The following is a 14,251-nucleotide window of genomic DNA, read 5'->3' as shown; positions in this document are numbered from 1 at the left end:
CAAGCAGCACATCCATGTGGCTGGGACCACTGTCACACCACAGGGCTGCCATGCTCTGTGCAAGAGCTCAGACAGATATTGGGGCGTGATAGAGCAGCTGGGCTGCATCCCTGGAGCTAGAGATAAATTAGGGAACTTGAGAGCTGGGGGCTTGGCTGGCCAACTCTGAGTCCTGCAGCTGCAACCAACCTCCCCCTCGGCCCATGAAATAGGGCTGGGAGATTCAACAGCAAGCACCAACACAAACCTCTGTGGGCAGTCCACTGAACACATAAATGTGGGGCTGACGTCTTCCCAAACACAGAAAGAGTTCCCAAACACACAGTGCTCATCTTAGCCTGCCCCTCCAATAGGCACTCACTCATCCTGTCTCTCCTACACATCACCTTGTCCAATGCCTCAGCAGAAAACAGCTCTGGAGGAACCTGAAAAGCCCAGGGAGGGTGAACCCACAAACCTGACTACACCGGAGGGAAGCAAACGCGTCCTTGGAAAAAAAATCCTTTCGTGACAGACATTCCCCTTACTACTGGGGTGAAAATAGCTCCAATACCACAGACAGTAAAGCTTCAACACAGACAGTGATGTGTCTTTGTCATCCACACCATGTCTTCACTGTCATTATTTGGTTTCCGGTTTTTTTTTTTTTTTGGTTGTTTGTTTGTTTGTTTGTTTGGGGTTTTTTTGTTTGGTTGGGGTTTTTTTCTTTTTTTTGGGGGGGGTTTTTTTGTTTTGTTTTTGTTTTTGTTTTTTGGAGGTTTGGTTTTTTTGTTTTTTTGGGGGGGCGGGTTGGTTTGGTTTTTTGTTTTGTTTTGTTTTATTTTATTTTTTAATTTTTAACCTCTTTGCAAATATTATAGTGTCAATGGCCAACAGGTCAAATGCTCCAACCTGGCTAAAAGGGGACTCCGAGGAAGCCCCAGCAATGAGGCAGACCTCATCCCTACACACCTGCCAGAAGCAAGTGGAAGAAATAAACCAATCTTTCTGAGAACTCTGAGCCTTTCAGGCAGGGAGGGCAGGGAATGGCCCAAGGGCAGGGTCACTGATAAAAGCCTCCCTGGAGGATTGTGCTCCCAGCCCTCTCCCTGCCGCCATCCAGCTCCTCCCCTCAGCACTCACCGCGCCGCCCAGCATCCAGCAGCCGGCACACATTAACCAGCGCTCTCCAGAGACGGGGCCGCGCCGGGACTGCTCCCGCTCCACGCCTGCGGCATTCTGCAACACGCCGGGGCACCAGCTTCCCTCCAGCCTGCCACAGCCACAGCCTCAGCTCTGCTCAGACCACATGGCCACTGCGGGACAAGTAAGGACAAGGCACTGCCCATCCTCCTTTCCGAGGTGCCCTGCTCTTGGCCAAATCCGCTGCCAAAGGCTCAGCCTGCGCACCGCTCTGCGCGCCCTCTTTCCCCCGACCTTACTCCCGCACCTCTCCCCAAGCCCTGTGCATTTCACCAGACTCTGCTCGCAGGCGACTGCACGTGTCCATGCCTGCATTCGGTAGTGCATTCCCCCTCTGTCCTGCCCAGCTGCTCAGGAGGCAAAGTATGGAATTGTGCTGCTCTGAAAAACACCCTCCTGCTCAATCCCACCCTGTGCTCCTGCTCTGGCAGCAAACGCAGCTCTTCAGTGGTGCCCTCTTCAGCCGCTCACCTCCTGCACTCATCCTTGCCCACGGCAATTCCCTTTTCAAGCTGCAAGCCCCATTTTGCTGGTGCCAAGCTGCTTTGAGTTGATCGGGGAAGGGTTTGAGCAATGTCACACATAAATGATCCTTTTGGCAAGGAGAGAAATTATCCCGTTTCCAGCCAGGCTGGGACTGTTTTGCAACCTCTTTTTTGATACCGTCAGCTCTCTAAAACAAAACTTCTGTCTTGCTTGCTGTAAGCTGCAGAAGCACTCATGTTGCTGTCACATCTGCCCCGTAATGAACACCAAATGAACCAGTCACTTCGTTTAGTATTTCACACTTCACACAAAGTCAGTGTTTACTGAACATTGTTTGGCTTCGCATACAGCTGAGCACTCCAATGTTTCTGTTGTCCCACGGAATCCCATCCAACCAGCAACCCTCAGAACACAGCACAGGACAGTTGTGTAGCTCTAGAAGAGTGTGCTGCAGTGTGCAGAGACGTGTGTTGTGCAGCCCTGGCTTTGGTGATTGTAGGACAATTGTCCTGGGCTGTTGTCAAAGGTGAACCTTTGCCTGCAATGTATTCCTCTCGGTTGTTTCCAGGTTATCAGGTGCAGGGCTGCTGTTGCCTGGGCCCTGGGCAAACCACTCTCTATTGAGGAGGTGGAAGTTGCACCCCCAAAGGCAGGGGAAGTTCGGATCAAGGTAAAAACACATTTCAAGAATTTTTTCTCCCTTGTGGGATTTGCTCGACTTGTGGCTGTAGCTTGGATATAATCAAGTGATCGGTGTCCACCCCTGGGCCTTAACTGTCCAGAGAAGGATTCTCTGTGGAGAATCCTTCCGCAAACTGAAATAAACAGCGGCTGGACTATTTCTAGAAATCACCATTTACTCTTTCCTCTCCAAACAGATTGTGGCCACAGGCATCTGTCACACAGATTATCACATTTTGAAAGGTTCCTTGCCTAATGTGGAATTCCCAGTTATCCCTGGCCATGAAGGAGCTGGGATTGTGGAAAGCATTGGAGAAGGAGTGACCTCTGTGAAACCAGGTAACCAACACACACTCAAATGCATGCCCAGAAGTCAGGCCTCAAAGCTCGGCCAAGAGATCAGAAAGTTCCCCCTGCTCCTGAGTCACTGGTTAAAAAACTGAGTGCAGACTCAGTGTACTGGACTTTCATGTCCACTCTTCCATTCTGTTCCCCATGTAGATTAGTGAGGTCTGGAGCATTCATCCTCACAGGGAAAGCAGAGGGTTCATGGTAGGTTTCTCCCATCAGAAAGCTCAGGAGAGGTAATTCAACAGGCAATGCCCTCAGGGACTGTGGAGCAAAAGGCACCTAAATGAGAACCACTTTGTTGCAGGAGACAAAGTGATTCCCCTTTGCATCCCTCAGTGTGGGGAATGCAGCTTCTGCCGGAATCCTGAATCCAACTTCTGCCAGAAGTCCCAGTAAGTTTACTTTGCTTTCCCCTACATCTACATGGGGTTGACTTTTGGACAAATCTGACACCCCCATCAGTGCTTCACTCAATCAAATACAAATACTTGTGTCTCCTCCACAGTTTCTCTGAACCACAAAACCTCCTGCCGGACAAGACCAGCCGCTTCTCTTGCAGAGGGAAGCGGATCCACCACTTCCTGTGGATCAGCACCTTTGCAGAATACACCGTGGTCCCAGAATACGCCGTTGCCAAGATAGATGCTGCAGCACCTCTGGACAAAGTCTGCTTGTTTGGCTGTGGGTTTTCCACAGGCTATGGGGCTGCCATCAACACAGCCAAGGTTGGAATGTTTAGCACCCCACGGCTGCCCTTAAAACCTGATCAATTCTGTGCAAAGGAAACCTTTGCCTCCTCCTTCTCCTCCCCCTCCTCCTCTTCCTCCTCCTGTTCCCGCTGGAGACTCACAGGCTCCCATCTGTGCAGGTAAAACCAGGCTCCTCCTGTGCCGTCTTCGGCCTCGGAGGAGTTGGCCTCTCTGTTGTCATGGGCTGCAAGGCAGCTGGAGCTTCCCGCATCATTGCCGTGGACATCAACAAGGACAAGTTTGCCAAGGCCAAGGAGCTGGGAGCCACCGACTGCATCAACCCTCGAGACTTCAAGAAGCCCATCCAGGAGGTGCTCACGGAGATGACCGGGCAGGGCGTCGACTACTCCTTTGAGGCCATTGGGCATGCGGACACCATGGTAGGTGGCACTTCAGCACCCGTGCTCCCTCCCAGATCACCACAGGCTCCTCTCAGGGAAAAATTCACCTCCATGGGAAGTCCCCTGCCTATTGCCTGCACTGCTGGGCATATCTTTGTGAGAGAAAATTGCATGAATGTTAAATGTTCCTCCAAGCTATCCAAGTCTGCTCCACAAGAGGGGATGTGTGTTTTCAGATTACCAGGGAGGAGCAGGAGATTGCACCAAAGAGCACTCCCATGACTAACCCATAAGGGCTTTCTCTCATTCTCCTGCCTCTCCCATCAGATTGCTGCCTTGGCTTCCTGCAATATGAGCACTGGTGTCTGTGTGATGGTTGGGGTACTGGATTCTGGTTCAGAGATTTCCATCGATCCCATGCTTCTCCTGCTTGGGCGTACCTGGAAGGGGACAGCGCTTGGAGGTAGTGAGCTTAAGAAGGCTGTCTAAATATTTCAGCTTTGTTAACAATCCATAGTAAAAGAGGGCTTTTATGTAAAAGACAACTAAAGAGGAGCACTTCATTGCCTGTATTGAACATTAGCATTAGACATGAAAATAATCTTCTACCTGTTTCACACAGTAACCCACTCATCCTAAAGAACAGAAAACATCTCACAAGTTTGTGGCACCAGCACTGGTCACTCAGTCCTGACCCTCAAAGTAACACGACCTTACCAAAACAGACTTTCTACCATTATTCATGCACGTGCTTCTTGCGGTGGATGCTCCAAGTGTGGGGACACGAGGCTTGACTCCATTTTTCTCAGAAGGCTGATTTATTATGTTATATATTATATTAAAATACTACATTAAAACTATACTAAAAGAACAGAGAGAGAAGAAAGATCAGAAGGCTACCAAGAACAAGAATAGAATAAAATAGAATGCATAACAAAATCCTGTGACTGCTCACAGCCTTGGCACAGGTGGCTGTGATTGGTCACTAAGAGAAAACAATCCACATGAACCAATGGAAGATGCACGTGTGGCATTCCACAGCAGCAGATAGTTATTGTTTACATTTCTTTCCTGAGGCTCTCAGCTCTCAGGAGGGAAAAATCCTAGTAGAGAATTTTCCATAAAATATCATATCTACACCTGCTTTCTCCTGTTTCTAGGCTGGAAGGCGAGAGAATGTATCCCCAAATTAGTTTCCAGCTATTTGGAGAAGAAATTCAATTCAGACTTGCTGATCACGCACACACTGCCATTTGCTGAAGTGAATGAGGGATTTGAGTTGTTACGTGCAGGAAAAAGGTGAGACCCTGAGCAGCAGGAGGATCAGCAAACCTCAACACCTCCTCCAAAAATTCCAACGGGCAGAGCATGCAACACTGGTTTCCCAAAAGAGCACCTGAGCCTTTTGAGGAAGCAGGGCCTCACAGCTCAGTGCTGGCAAGATCTGCCACAGCCCAGAGGGAAGAGCCCATGCTCAGCACAGGGAACCCTCCTGGCCATGGTTCAACTCCACCCAGATCCTGTGGCCTTATCCCGTGAGGGGCTCCCCTCAGCAGGGATTTGAAGGCTGCCCCGCTGCTGCACGGCTCAAGCAGCTCAGTCAGGAAGAGGCTGCATGACAAAGAAGGTGGCCGGTCCCCAGGCACACCTGCCTGCCACACTGCCTGCTCCTGAGCTGCAGCAAACCCTCCCTTCCCTTCCTCTTTCCAGTATCCGCACTGTCCTGCTCTTCTGAAGGATACGGCCAAGGAAGCCGCGCAGAAGGACCAGCGCAGCAGCAGATCTCTCCTGGCCTGAGCCCTTCTCAACCAGCAGCTCTCCTTGTGGGGCACCAGGAGAAGAGAATGAGCAACTCACCTGTATTGGTGGAGCTGCTGCTCCTGCTCTGCCCAGACAGGACATAAAAGCATCTTCTCTCCCAGGAAAATGCTTGTACTAATAAAGGTTTTTCAACCAACTCATCTGACACAGTGCACTCAATCAACAGAGACTCCAGGGCCTTGGGACAATTGGTTGATGGATCAGAAACACAGCTAGTGATCTTCTTGACCTTTCTCTCATGAGGAATCATACTGGTAGGAATAGGCAGATCCATGGGGTTAATGCATGGCTCCAAGGCTGGTGTAAGCAAAAAAGAATTGGGTTTTTGGCTGTGAGGTGATCCATTCTCCACCTCATCTGCAGACACCTGACAGCATGAGCCATTCTCAGAGGGGAAAAGGAGCTCTAGCACAGGAGCAAGCAGGACTCTTTGACTGAACTTTTAACTATTCTGGGAAAGGGGAATGGGAAAATACCAGGCTGGCCAGGGATGAACAGTGGGATTGTGAGCCAAAACGTGAGGAAAGGAGCAGTAAGGGGATCCCTCAATTGCTTCACAAGTGTTGGCTACCAAGTAGCACACATGAAAATCTTTCTATTACCAATGATTGCAGCTTGAGGAACAACCAATGATGACCTGGAAACTTTTGCCAGGTGCCAGAGACTTGATGTCCTTGGCATAAGTGGAACTAGTGGGACAAGTCCTGTGACTGGAGTGCCCTGTTGGATGGCTACAGGAACTTCAGGAGGGAAAGGCAGGGCAGAAGACGCAGGGAGGTGGCACTGCATGGAATAGAAGGGTTGGAATGTGTGGATCTGAACTGGCACAGTTAAGGGCCTCTGGGTGAGAATCAAGGGGCAAGCAAATAATGTGGATGTCACCATGGCTATCCACTATAGACCCATCACTGTGGTCTGTACTATTCTCTCCTAATTTTTTCCTTCTTTGATTCATATTTGTCCTCTTTAGATCCTAATCTTAGTCTGGAGGCTTTTCTCCTGCTCTAGTATTTGTATTGGAAAAACCTCACAGAAATGTACAGACTGTAATGGGGAAGAGACATTACATGTGCATTTGTGTCCCATCAGACACAAATGTGAGTGCTAGAGGTGCTATCCCCTGGCTATCAGAAAGTAAAATTTCTCTTAAATTGCAGAGTGAAATACTGTAGGATGTACTATGATCCCAGCTGGTTTAACAAAGGAATTTGCCATGAGTACAGAAAAAAAAAAAAAAGATAGTCTTAATGGGTCACTCCCAAGATGAGATATTCCATCATTCTATGACAACATGGTCTCAAAATCAGCAATTGCTCTAAGAGTCCTTTAGTGCTGTACTCTAGTTAAACAGTTTCACCCTCAGCCCTTCTCCTCCACAAGGGTGAACAGAATCAATCGCCCATTTTAATAGATTTTAGGGTGAATCTAACTCCCACTTTCCTTAACTCATTCGTGTCATACCACTATCATTTTTTTAAGAGGTACACAATATTTCTGTTCTTGTGGAAATTAAAGAACCAGGGCATCTTAAAGAATAGTGAATTATCAATACTGCTAACAATTCCTGCCAGGATATGATCTAGTTTGTCCTTCACAGCAGAGTGCAAAAATTGTCTCTGAAACAGGTGCCCACTTACACTGTGGACAGAAATGTAATGCTGGGTCATTAATAAGGGCACTCATATCAGACTCTGACTTGTAATTAAAAATTATAGAAGCCTGCTGCAGGCAGCAGAACAGATAAGATTTGTACTTAGCCCTCATAAGTGCATTTCAGCATCTGTTCCACAGAGATTTCTGTCAAATATTCCACTGTCTTTCCACCTCTTTGATACAGGCAGCAAACAACCAGAACATAAAGAGGGGGACAGAAAACTGACTGCCAAGATGAAGACAAACACCTTGATGTCCATGCCTGTGTATACTAACATCTGACCTCACAGATCAGCTGTTAAAACCTATAAAATACATGACTCCATACAGAAAGTCAGGATAGCACATATCGTAGAACCTAGATACACAGGATCTGCCATTAAAAAGTCAATAATTAAATCCATGCCTGCTGACATGCAACTTTGATCATATTTTCCCTCTATTACGTGGATAAGATGAAAACAACAACAACCTCTTGTCTGAAATAGATACAAAAAACTGCACAGCAACAGGATCTCAGTATCAGCTCCCTGCAATAACTGCATGCATTTCAAATGTTTTGCAGAGGTGCCAGCTCCCCACGGCCCTTAACAACTGCAAGCAGGGCAGACTGCAATTCTCATTTCACATCAGTTTTGGGTTTGCAGGTTTGGGGGACTAGAGCATCACATGGATGTTTTAGGAAAATAACAGTACACATTTGAAAGACCTTTTTACAACCATTGTGGGGGTTATACACTCATCAGCAGACACTGGATACATCTTCAGAGCCATGAAGTGCCAGCACAAGTAGCACATTTATGTCCCTAGGTGTGAGGTGAAATCATAAGCCATCTGTATGGAACGCTATCTAGGAAGCAGGTGAATGAACCCATTCATTGTTACAGGGCTTCTGAAATTTGTTAGTTCCAACTTCAAACACTGCCATCCCTATGGGATATCAGCCACACAGCATCAGTCCTCTGGAATTGCTTTCCAGCCCTTGGGCAAGGCAGAAAACAGAATGGGAATCAAAGCCAAGGAACCTATGTCCCAGGAGTTCTGTAAAGTGAGTCTGTCTGAACAGCCTACAGAGTATTTTTGGTTTTGGCTGAGCACTTAAATCAGCCCACTCTCAGGCTAAAGCGAGGATTGCAAGGCACAGGAAGTACATGCAAATATTGGAGAAGAACCATAGTTTTGTTCCATGATATCTGGTGTGTGACCTGCTAGAATAACAGGCATGAGGGAGAGTAGGTTTAAAACCAGATATTAGGAAGAAATTCTTTACTGTGACAGTGCTGAGGCACTGGAACCGGCTGAGGAGGAGTGGCCGATGGCCCATCCCTGGCAGCATTTGAGGCCACTCAGATGTGACTATGAGCAATTTCCTCTAGTCAGAGCTGTTCCTGCCCATGGTGGGGAGTTGGAGAGAAATGATCTTTAAGGTCCCTTTTAGCAAGGCCATTCTGGGATTTTGTGAAGGACATTTGAATCAACTGTACAGCTGAATGTGCCAAGCTTGAGTCTAGAGAGTAATGCCCATAATTCATGAATGCTACATTTTTTTCTGATCATGTCAAGTCCTTTTTGCTAATCCAAAGGTCAAGAGATGTCTTCTGATTTAAAAAAAAAGAAATATATACATACACATATAAACTCCCTCAATAGCCAAAGAGCTAACTTCTCCTCATTATAGCACTCTAAATGGCTAGTGACCCAAAAAGGGGGTTTCTGTCATTAGTGGCAGTCTTCTAGGAAATTATCCCATTCCTTAGGTTTACAAAAGTGTCCTTTCAGCCACACAGAAGGAAGATTGCTTTTGAACTGTGGAGGTTACATCACACTCTGGCTGCTCATCTTAGTCTGGTCCACCAACAAGCTCTCACTCTTCCAATCCCTGCAATACATCACCTTGTCCAATGCCTCAGCAGAAAACAGCTCTGGAGGAACCTGAAAAGCCTGGGTGGACTGAACCCACCTACAAACGTGGTTACACCGGAGGGAAGCAAATGGGTACTTGGGGAATAAAATCCTCTTCTGCCCTTACTCCTCTGGTGAAAATAGCTCCAATACCACAGACAGTAAAGCTTCAACAAAGAAGGACATGTGTCTTTGTGCACCACACCACATCTTCACAGGATTTTGTTTTTGTATTTTGTACTTTTTTTGTTTTTAATCCTTTTGCAAATACTGTGGTGTGAATGGCCACCAGGTCAAATGCTCCAACCTGGCTAAAAGGGGACTCCGAGGAAGCCCCAGCAATGAGGCAGACCTCATTCCTACACACCTGCCAGAAGCAACTGGAAGAAATAAACCAATCTTTCTGAGAACTCTGAGCCTTTCAGGCAGGGAGGGCAGGGAATGGCCCAAGGGCAGGGTCACTGATAAAAGCCTCCCTGGAGGATTGTGCTCCCAGCCCTCTCCCTGCCGCCATCCAGCTCCTCCCCTCAGCACTCACCGCGCCGCCCAGCATCCAGCAGCCGGCACACATTAACCAGCGCTCTCCAGAGACGGGGCCGCGCCGGGACTGCTCCCGCTCCACGCCTGCGGCATTCTGCAACACGCCGGGGCACCAGCTTCCCTCCAGCCTGCCACAGCCACAGCCTCAGCTCTGCTCAGACCACATGGCCACTGCGGGACAAGTAAGGACAAGGCACTGCCCGTCCTCCTTTCCGAGGTGCCCTGCTCTTGGCCAAATCCGCTGCCAAAGGCTCAGCCTGCGCACCGCTCTGCGCGCCCTTTCCCCCGACCTTACTCCCGCACCTCTCCCCAAGCGCTGTGCATTTCACCAGACTCTGCTCGCAGGCGACTGCACGTGTCCATGCCTGCATTCGGTAGTGCGTTCCCCCTCTGTCCTGCCCAGCTGCTCAGGAGGCAAAGTATGGAATTTTGCTGCTCTGAAAAACACCCTCCTGCTCAACCCCACCCTGTGCTCCTGCTCTGGCAGCAAACGCAGCTCTTCAGTGGTGCCCTCTTCAGCCGCTCACCTCCTGCACTCATCCTTGCCCACGGCAATTCCCTTTTCAAGCTGCAAGCCCCATTTTGCTGGTGCCAAGCTGCTTTGAGTTGATCGGGGAAGGGCTTGTGCCATGTCACACTCAAAGCAAACCTTGGTAAAGGAAAAAACGAAAAAAACCCTCCAGGTGCCGATCAGATGGGGACAATTCTACAACCCCTCCCGCTCACCATCAGCCCAGTGTGTTACAAGGATGATGTCAAAGTTCTCCAAAGGCATTTCCACTAGGTAGGATCTGCAGTCCCCATGACAGCACAGTCTGGCCAGTAATACTTGGGGATATTATGAAAAATCCACCAAAGCCATCAGAACCCAGTAATTTTCCAAGGCTACACCTGACACTCTTTGGGTCCCAAACCCAAACTCAAACTGGGGTTTCCTCAGACCCTGAACTAGGCCAGTGTTTATTGGACAGCACTTGGTTTCAGGTTCAGCTGAGCATCACCAGGTTTGATCACCTCTGGTTCAGTTGATTGCAGGATGACTTCCCTCAACCATGTGCTAAAGGCCAGTGTTCCCATGCAATGTATTCCTCTCGGTTGTTTCCAGGTTATCAGGTGCAGGGCTGCTGTTGCCTGGGCCCCGGGCAAACTCTCTGTTGAGGAGGTGGAAGTTGCACCCCCAAAGGCAGGGGAAGTCCGAATCAAGGTAAAAATACATTTCAATAACTTTTTCTTCCTTCCTTGTGGGAATTGCTCTTCTTGTGGTTATACCTTCAGTAAAACTCAGGGATCTTTGTTCTCCAAGAGGCTTTAATTGTCCAGAGCTGCCTTGGCTCAAATGCACCATCTGCCAGGGGCTCCTTTTTGGACTAATTCTTGTCTAAGCTGTCACACAGGAATTCCTGTCTCCAGCCATTGCTCTGCTGGACAGGGCTCGGGTACCCCCACTGTGGCCTCCCTTCAATTTCCACCTCCAGCTCAGTGCAGAGGAAAGCCACATGGAGCATCCAGAGTGAGCAGAAGGGGAAAGCCCAACCTGGACTCTGCGTGCTGCCATAGAGTGCCAGCACTGACTGAAGGGCATCATAACACCCCTGAGAAAATTGCTTCCATAAACTGAATAAGACAGAGGAAAGGACATCTACTTGTTCCTCTCCAAATAGCTTGTGGCCACAGCCATCTGTCGCACAGATGAACACCTTCTGCAAGGCTGCTTTCCCAACGCAGACTTCCCAGTTATTCCTGGCCATGAAGGAGCTGGAATTGTGGAAAGCGTCGGAGAAGGAGTGACTTCTGTGAAACCAGGTAACTGACACACACACACAAACACATGCCCAGGAATCAGCTCTCACACAAGCAGCATCCTTAGAGCCACCTAATATGGCATATTGTTTTCTTCCAGGTGACAAAGTGATTCCCCTTTGCCACCCTCAGTGTGGGGAATGCAGCTTCTGCCGGAATCCTGAATCCAACTTCTGCCAGAAGTCCCAGTAAGTTTACTTTGCCTTCCCCTACATCTATGTGGGATTGACTTTATGACAAATCTGACACCCCTATCAGTGCTTCACTCAGTCAAATACAAATACTTTTGTCTCCTCCACAGTTTCTCTGAACCACAAAACCTCCTGCCGGACAAGACCAGCCGCTTCTCTTGCAGAGGGAAGCGGATCCACCACTTCCTGTGGATCAGCACCTTTGCAGAATACACCGTGGTCCCAGAATACGCCGTTGCCAAGATAGATGCTGCAGCACCTCTGGACAAAGTCTGCTTGTTTGGCTGTGGGTTTTCCACAGGCTATGGGGCTGCCATCAACACAGCTAAGGTTCGTGTTCAGGCGTGTTCAGCACCCACGGCTGCCCTCACAACCTGATCAATCCTGTGCAAAAGGAACCTTCTCCTCCTCCTGTTCCCGCTGGAGACTCACAGGCTCCCATCTGTGCAGGTAAAACCAGGCTCCTCCTGTGCCGTCTTCGGCCTCGGAGGAGTTGGCCTCTCTGTTGTCATGGGCTGCAAGGCAGCTGGAGCTTCCCGCATCATTGCCGTGGACATCAACAAGGACAAGTTTGCCAAGGCCAAGGAGCTGGGAGCCACCGACTGCATCAACCCTCGAGACTTCAAGAAGCCCATCCAGGAGGTGCTCACGGAGATGACCGGGCAGGGCGTCGACTACTCCTTTGAGGCCATTGGGCACGCGGACACCATGGTAGGTGGCACTTCACCACCCGTGCTCCCTCCCAGATCACCACAGGCTCCTCTCAGGGAAAAATTCACCTCCATGGGAAGTTCCTTGCCTGATGCCTGCACTGCTGGATACACAATGGCAGGCTGCTGGCTTGGGCATAAAACAGTGTACAAATCTTAAAGAGGTCTCAAGATATCCAAGTCTGCTCCACAAGGGGGGATGTGTGTTTTCAGATTACCAGGGAGGAGCAGGAGATTGCACCAAAAGAACACTCCCATGACTAACCCATAGGGGCTTTCTCTCATTCTCCTGCCTCTCCCATCAGATTGCTGCCTTGGCTTCCTGCAATATGAGCACTGGTGTCTGTGTGATGGTTGGAGAACTGGATTCTGGATCAGAGATTTCCATCGATCCCATGCTTCTGCTGCTTGGGCGTACCTGGAAGGGGACAGTGCTGGGAGGTAGTGAATTTAAGATTTCTGTCTAAATATTTCAGCTTTTCTTTTCATGGTAGTTGACAATCCATAGTAAAAGACAACTAAAGAGGAGCACTTCATTGCCTGTATTGAACATTAGCATTAGACATGAAAATAATCTTCTACCTGTTTCCCACAGTAACCCACTCATCCTAAAGAACAGAAAACATCTCACAAGTGTGTGGCACCAGCACTGGTCACTCAGTCCTGACCCTCACAGTAACACTGCCTTACCAAAACAGTCTTTCTATCCTTATTCATTCACCTGCTTTCTCCTGTTTCTAGGCTGGAAGATGAGAGAATGTATCCCCAAATTAGTTTCCAGCTATTTGGAGAAGAAATTCAATTCAGACTTGCTGATCACGCACACGCTGCCATTTGCTGAAGTGAACGAGGGATTTGAGTTGTTACGTGCAGGAAAAAGGTGAGACTCTGATCAGCAGGAGGATCAGCAAACCTCAACACCTCCTCCTAAAATTGCAACAGGCAGAGCATGCAACACTGGCTTCCCAAAGAGCACCTGAGCCTTTTGAGGAAGCAGCGCCTCACAGCTCAGTGCTGGCAAGATCTGCCACAGCCCAGAGGGAAGAGCCCATGCTCAGCACAGGGAACCCTCCTGCCCATGGTTCAGCTCCACCCAGATCCTGTGGCCTTATCCCGTGAGGGGTTCCCCTCAGCAGGGATTTGAAGGCTGCCTCGCTGCTGCACGGGTCAAGCAGCTCAGTCAGGAAGAGGCTGCATGAGAAAGAAGGTGGCCGGTCCCCAGGCACACCTGCCTGCCACACTGCCTGCTCCTGAGCTGCAGCAAACCCTCCCTTCCCTTCCTCTTTCCAGTATCCGCACTGTCCTGCTCTTCTGAAGGACACGGCCAAGGAAGCCGCGCAGAGGGACCAGCGCAGCAGCAGATCTCTCCTGGCCTGAGCCCTTCTCAACCAGCAGCTCTCCTTGTGGGGCACCAGGAGAAGAGAATGAGCAACTCACCTGTGCTGGTGGAGCTGCTGCTCCTGCTCTGCCCAGACAGGACATAAAAGCATCTTCTCTCCCAGGAAAATGCTTGTACTAATAAAGGTTTTTAAACCAACTCATCTGACATAGTGCACTCAATCAACAGAGACTCCAGGGCCTTGGGACAATTGGTTGATGGATCAGAAACACAGCTAGTGATCTTCTTGACCTTTCTCTCATGAGGAATCATACTGGTAGGAATAGGCAGATCCATGGGGTTAATGCATGGCTCCAAGGCTGGTGTAAGCAAAAAAGAATTGGGTTTTTGGCTGTGAGGTGATCCATTCTCCACCTCATCTGCAGACACCTGACAGCATGAGCCATTCTCAGAGGGGAAAAGGAGCTCTAGCACAGGAGCAAGCAGGACTCTTTGACTGAACTTT

The 14,251-nt window shown here is 49.2% G+C and overlaps 2 protein-coding genes and 1 long non-coding RNA gene across 5 annotated transcripts in view; 2 read left to right on the top strand and 1 right to left on the bottom strand.

Moving 5' to 3' along the window:
• LOC135298900 (uncharacterized) overlaps nucleotides 1-14,251 on the bottom strand; it is a 36,904-nt gene that overhangs the window by 10,279 nt on the left and 12,374 nt on the right. The gene's annotated exons all lie outside the window — the stretch shown is intronic.
• On the top strand, nucleotides 1,147-5,748 carry LOC135298893 (alcohol dehydrogenase 1). The gene is made up of 9 exons (XM_064417046.1): nucleotides 1,147-1,306; nucleotides 2,237-2,338; nucleotides 2,547-2,688; nucleotides 3,005-3,092; nucleotides 3,206-3,425; nucleotides 3,569-3,829; nucleotides 4,118-4,253; nucleotides 4,951-5,089; nucleotides 5,501-5,748. Exons 1-9 carry the CDS (start codon nucleotides 1,289-1,291, stop codon nucleotides 5,523-5,525), a joined length of 1,131 nt encoding a protein of 376 aa, XP_064273116.1. The 5' UTR covers nucleotides 1,147-1,288; the 3' UTR covers nucleotides 5,526-5,748.
• On the top strand, nucleotides 9,710-13,944 carry LOC135298896 (alcohol dehydrogenase 1-like). Its single transcript, XM_064417049.1, has 9 exons — nucleotides 9,710-9,888; nucleotides 10,812-10,910; nucleotides 11,368-11,509; nucleotides 11,607-11,694; nucleotides 11,808-12,027; nucleotides 12,148-12,408; nucleotides 12,713-12,848; nucleotides 13,149-13,287; nucleotides 13,698-13,944. Exons 1-9 carry the CDS (start codon nucleotides 9,871-9,873, stop codon nucleotides 13,720-13,722), a joined length of 1,128 nt encoding a protein of 375 aa, XP_064273119.1. The 5' UTR covers nucleotides 9,710-9,870; the 3' UTR covers nucleotides 13,723-13,944.

The sequence above is a fragment of the Passer domesticus genome, chromosome 4 (genome assembly GCF_036417665.1).
Source record: "Passer domesticus isolate bPasDom1 chromosome 4, bPasDom1.hap1, whole genome shotgun sequence".
Lineage (NCBI taxonomy): Eukaryota > Metazoa > Chordata > Aves > Passeriformes > Passeridae > Passer > Passer domesticus.
The sequence above is the reverse complement of the archived record's forward strand: the minus strand, read 5'-3'. Positions and strand labels throughout refer to the sequence as shown.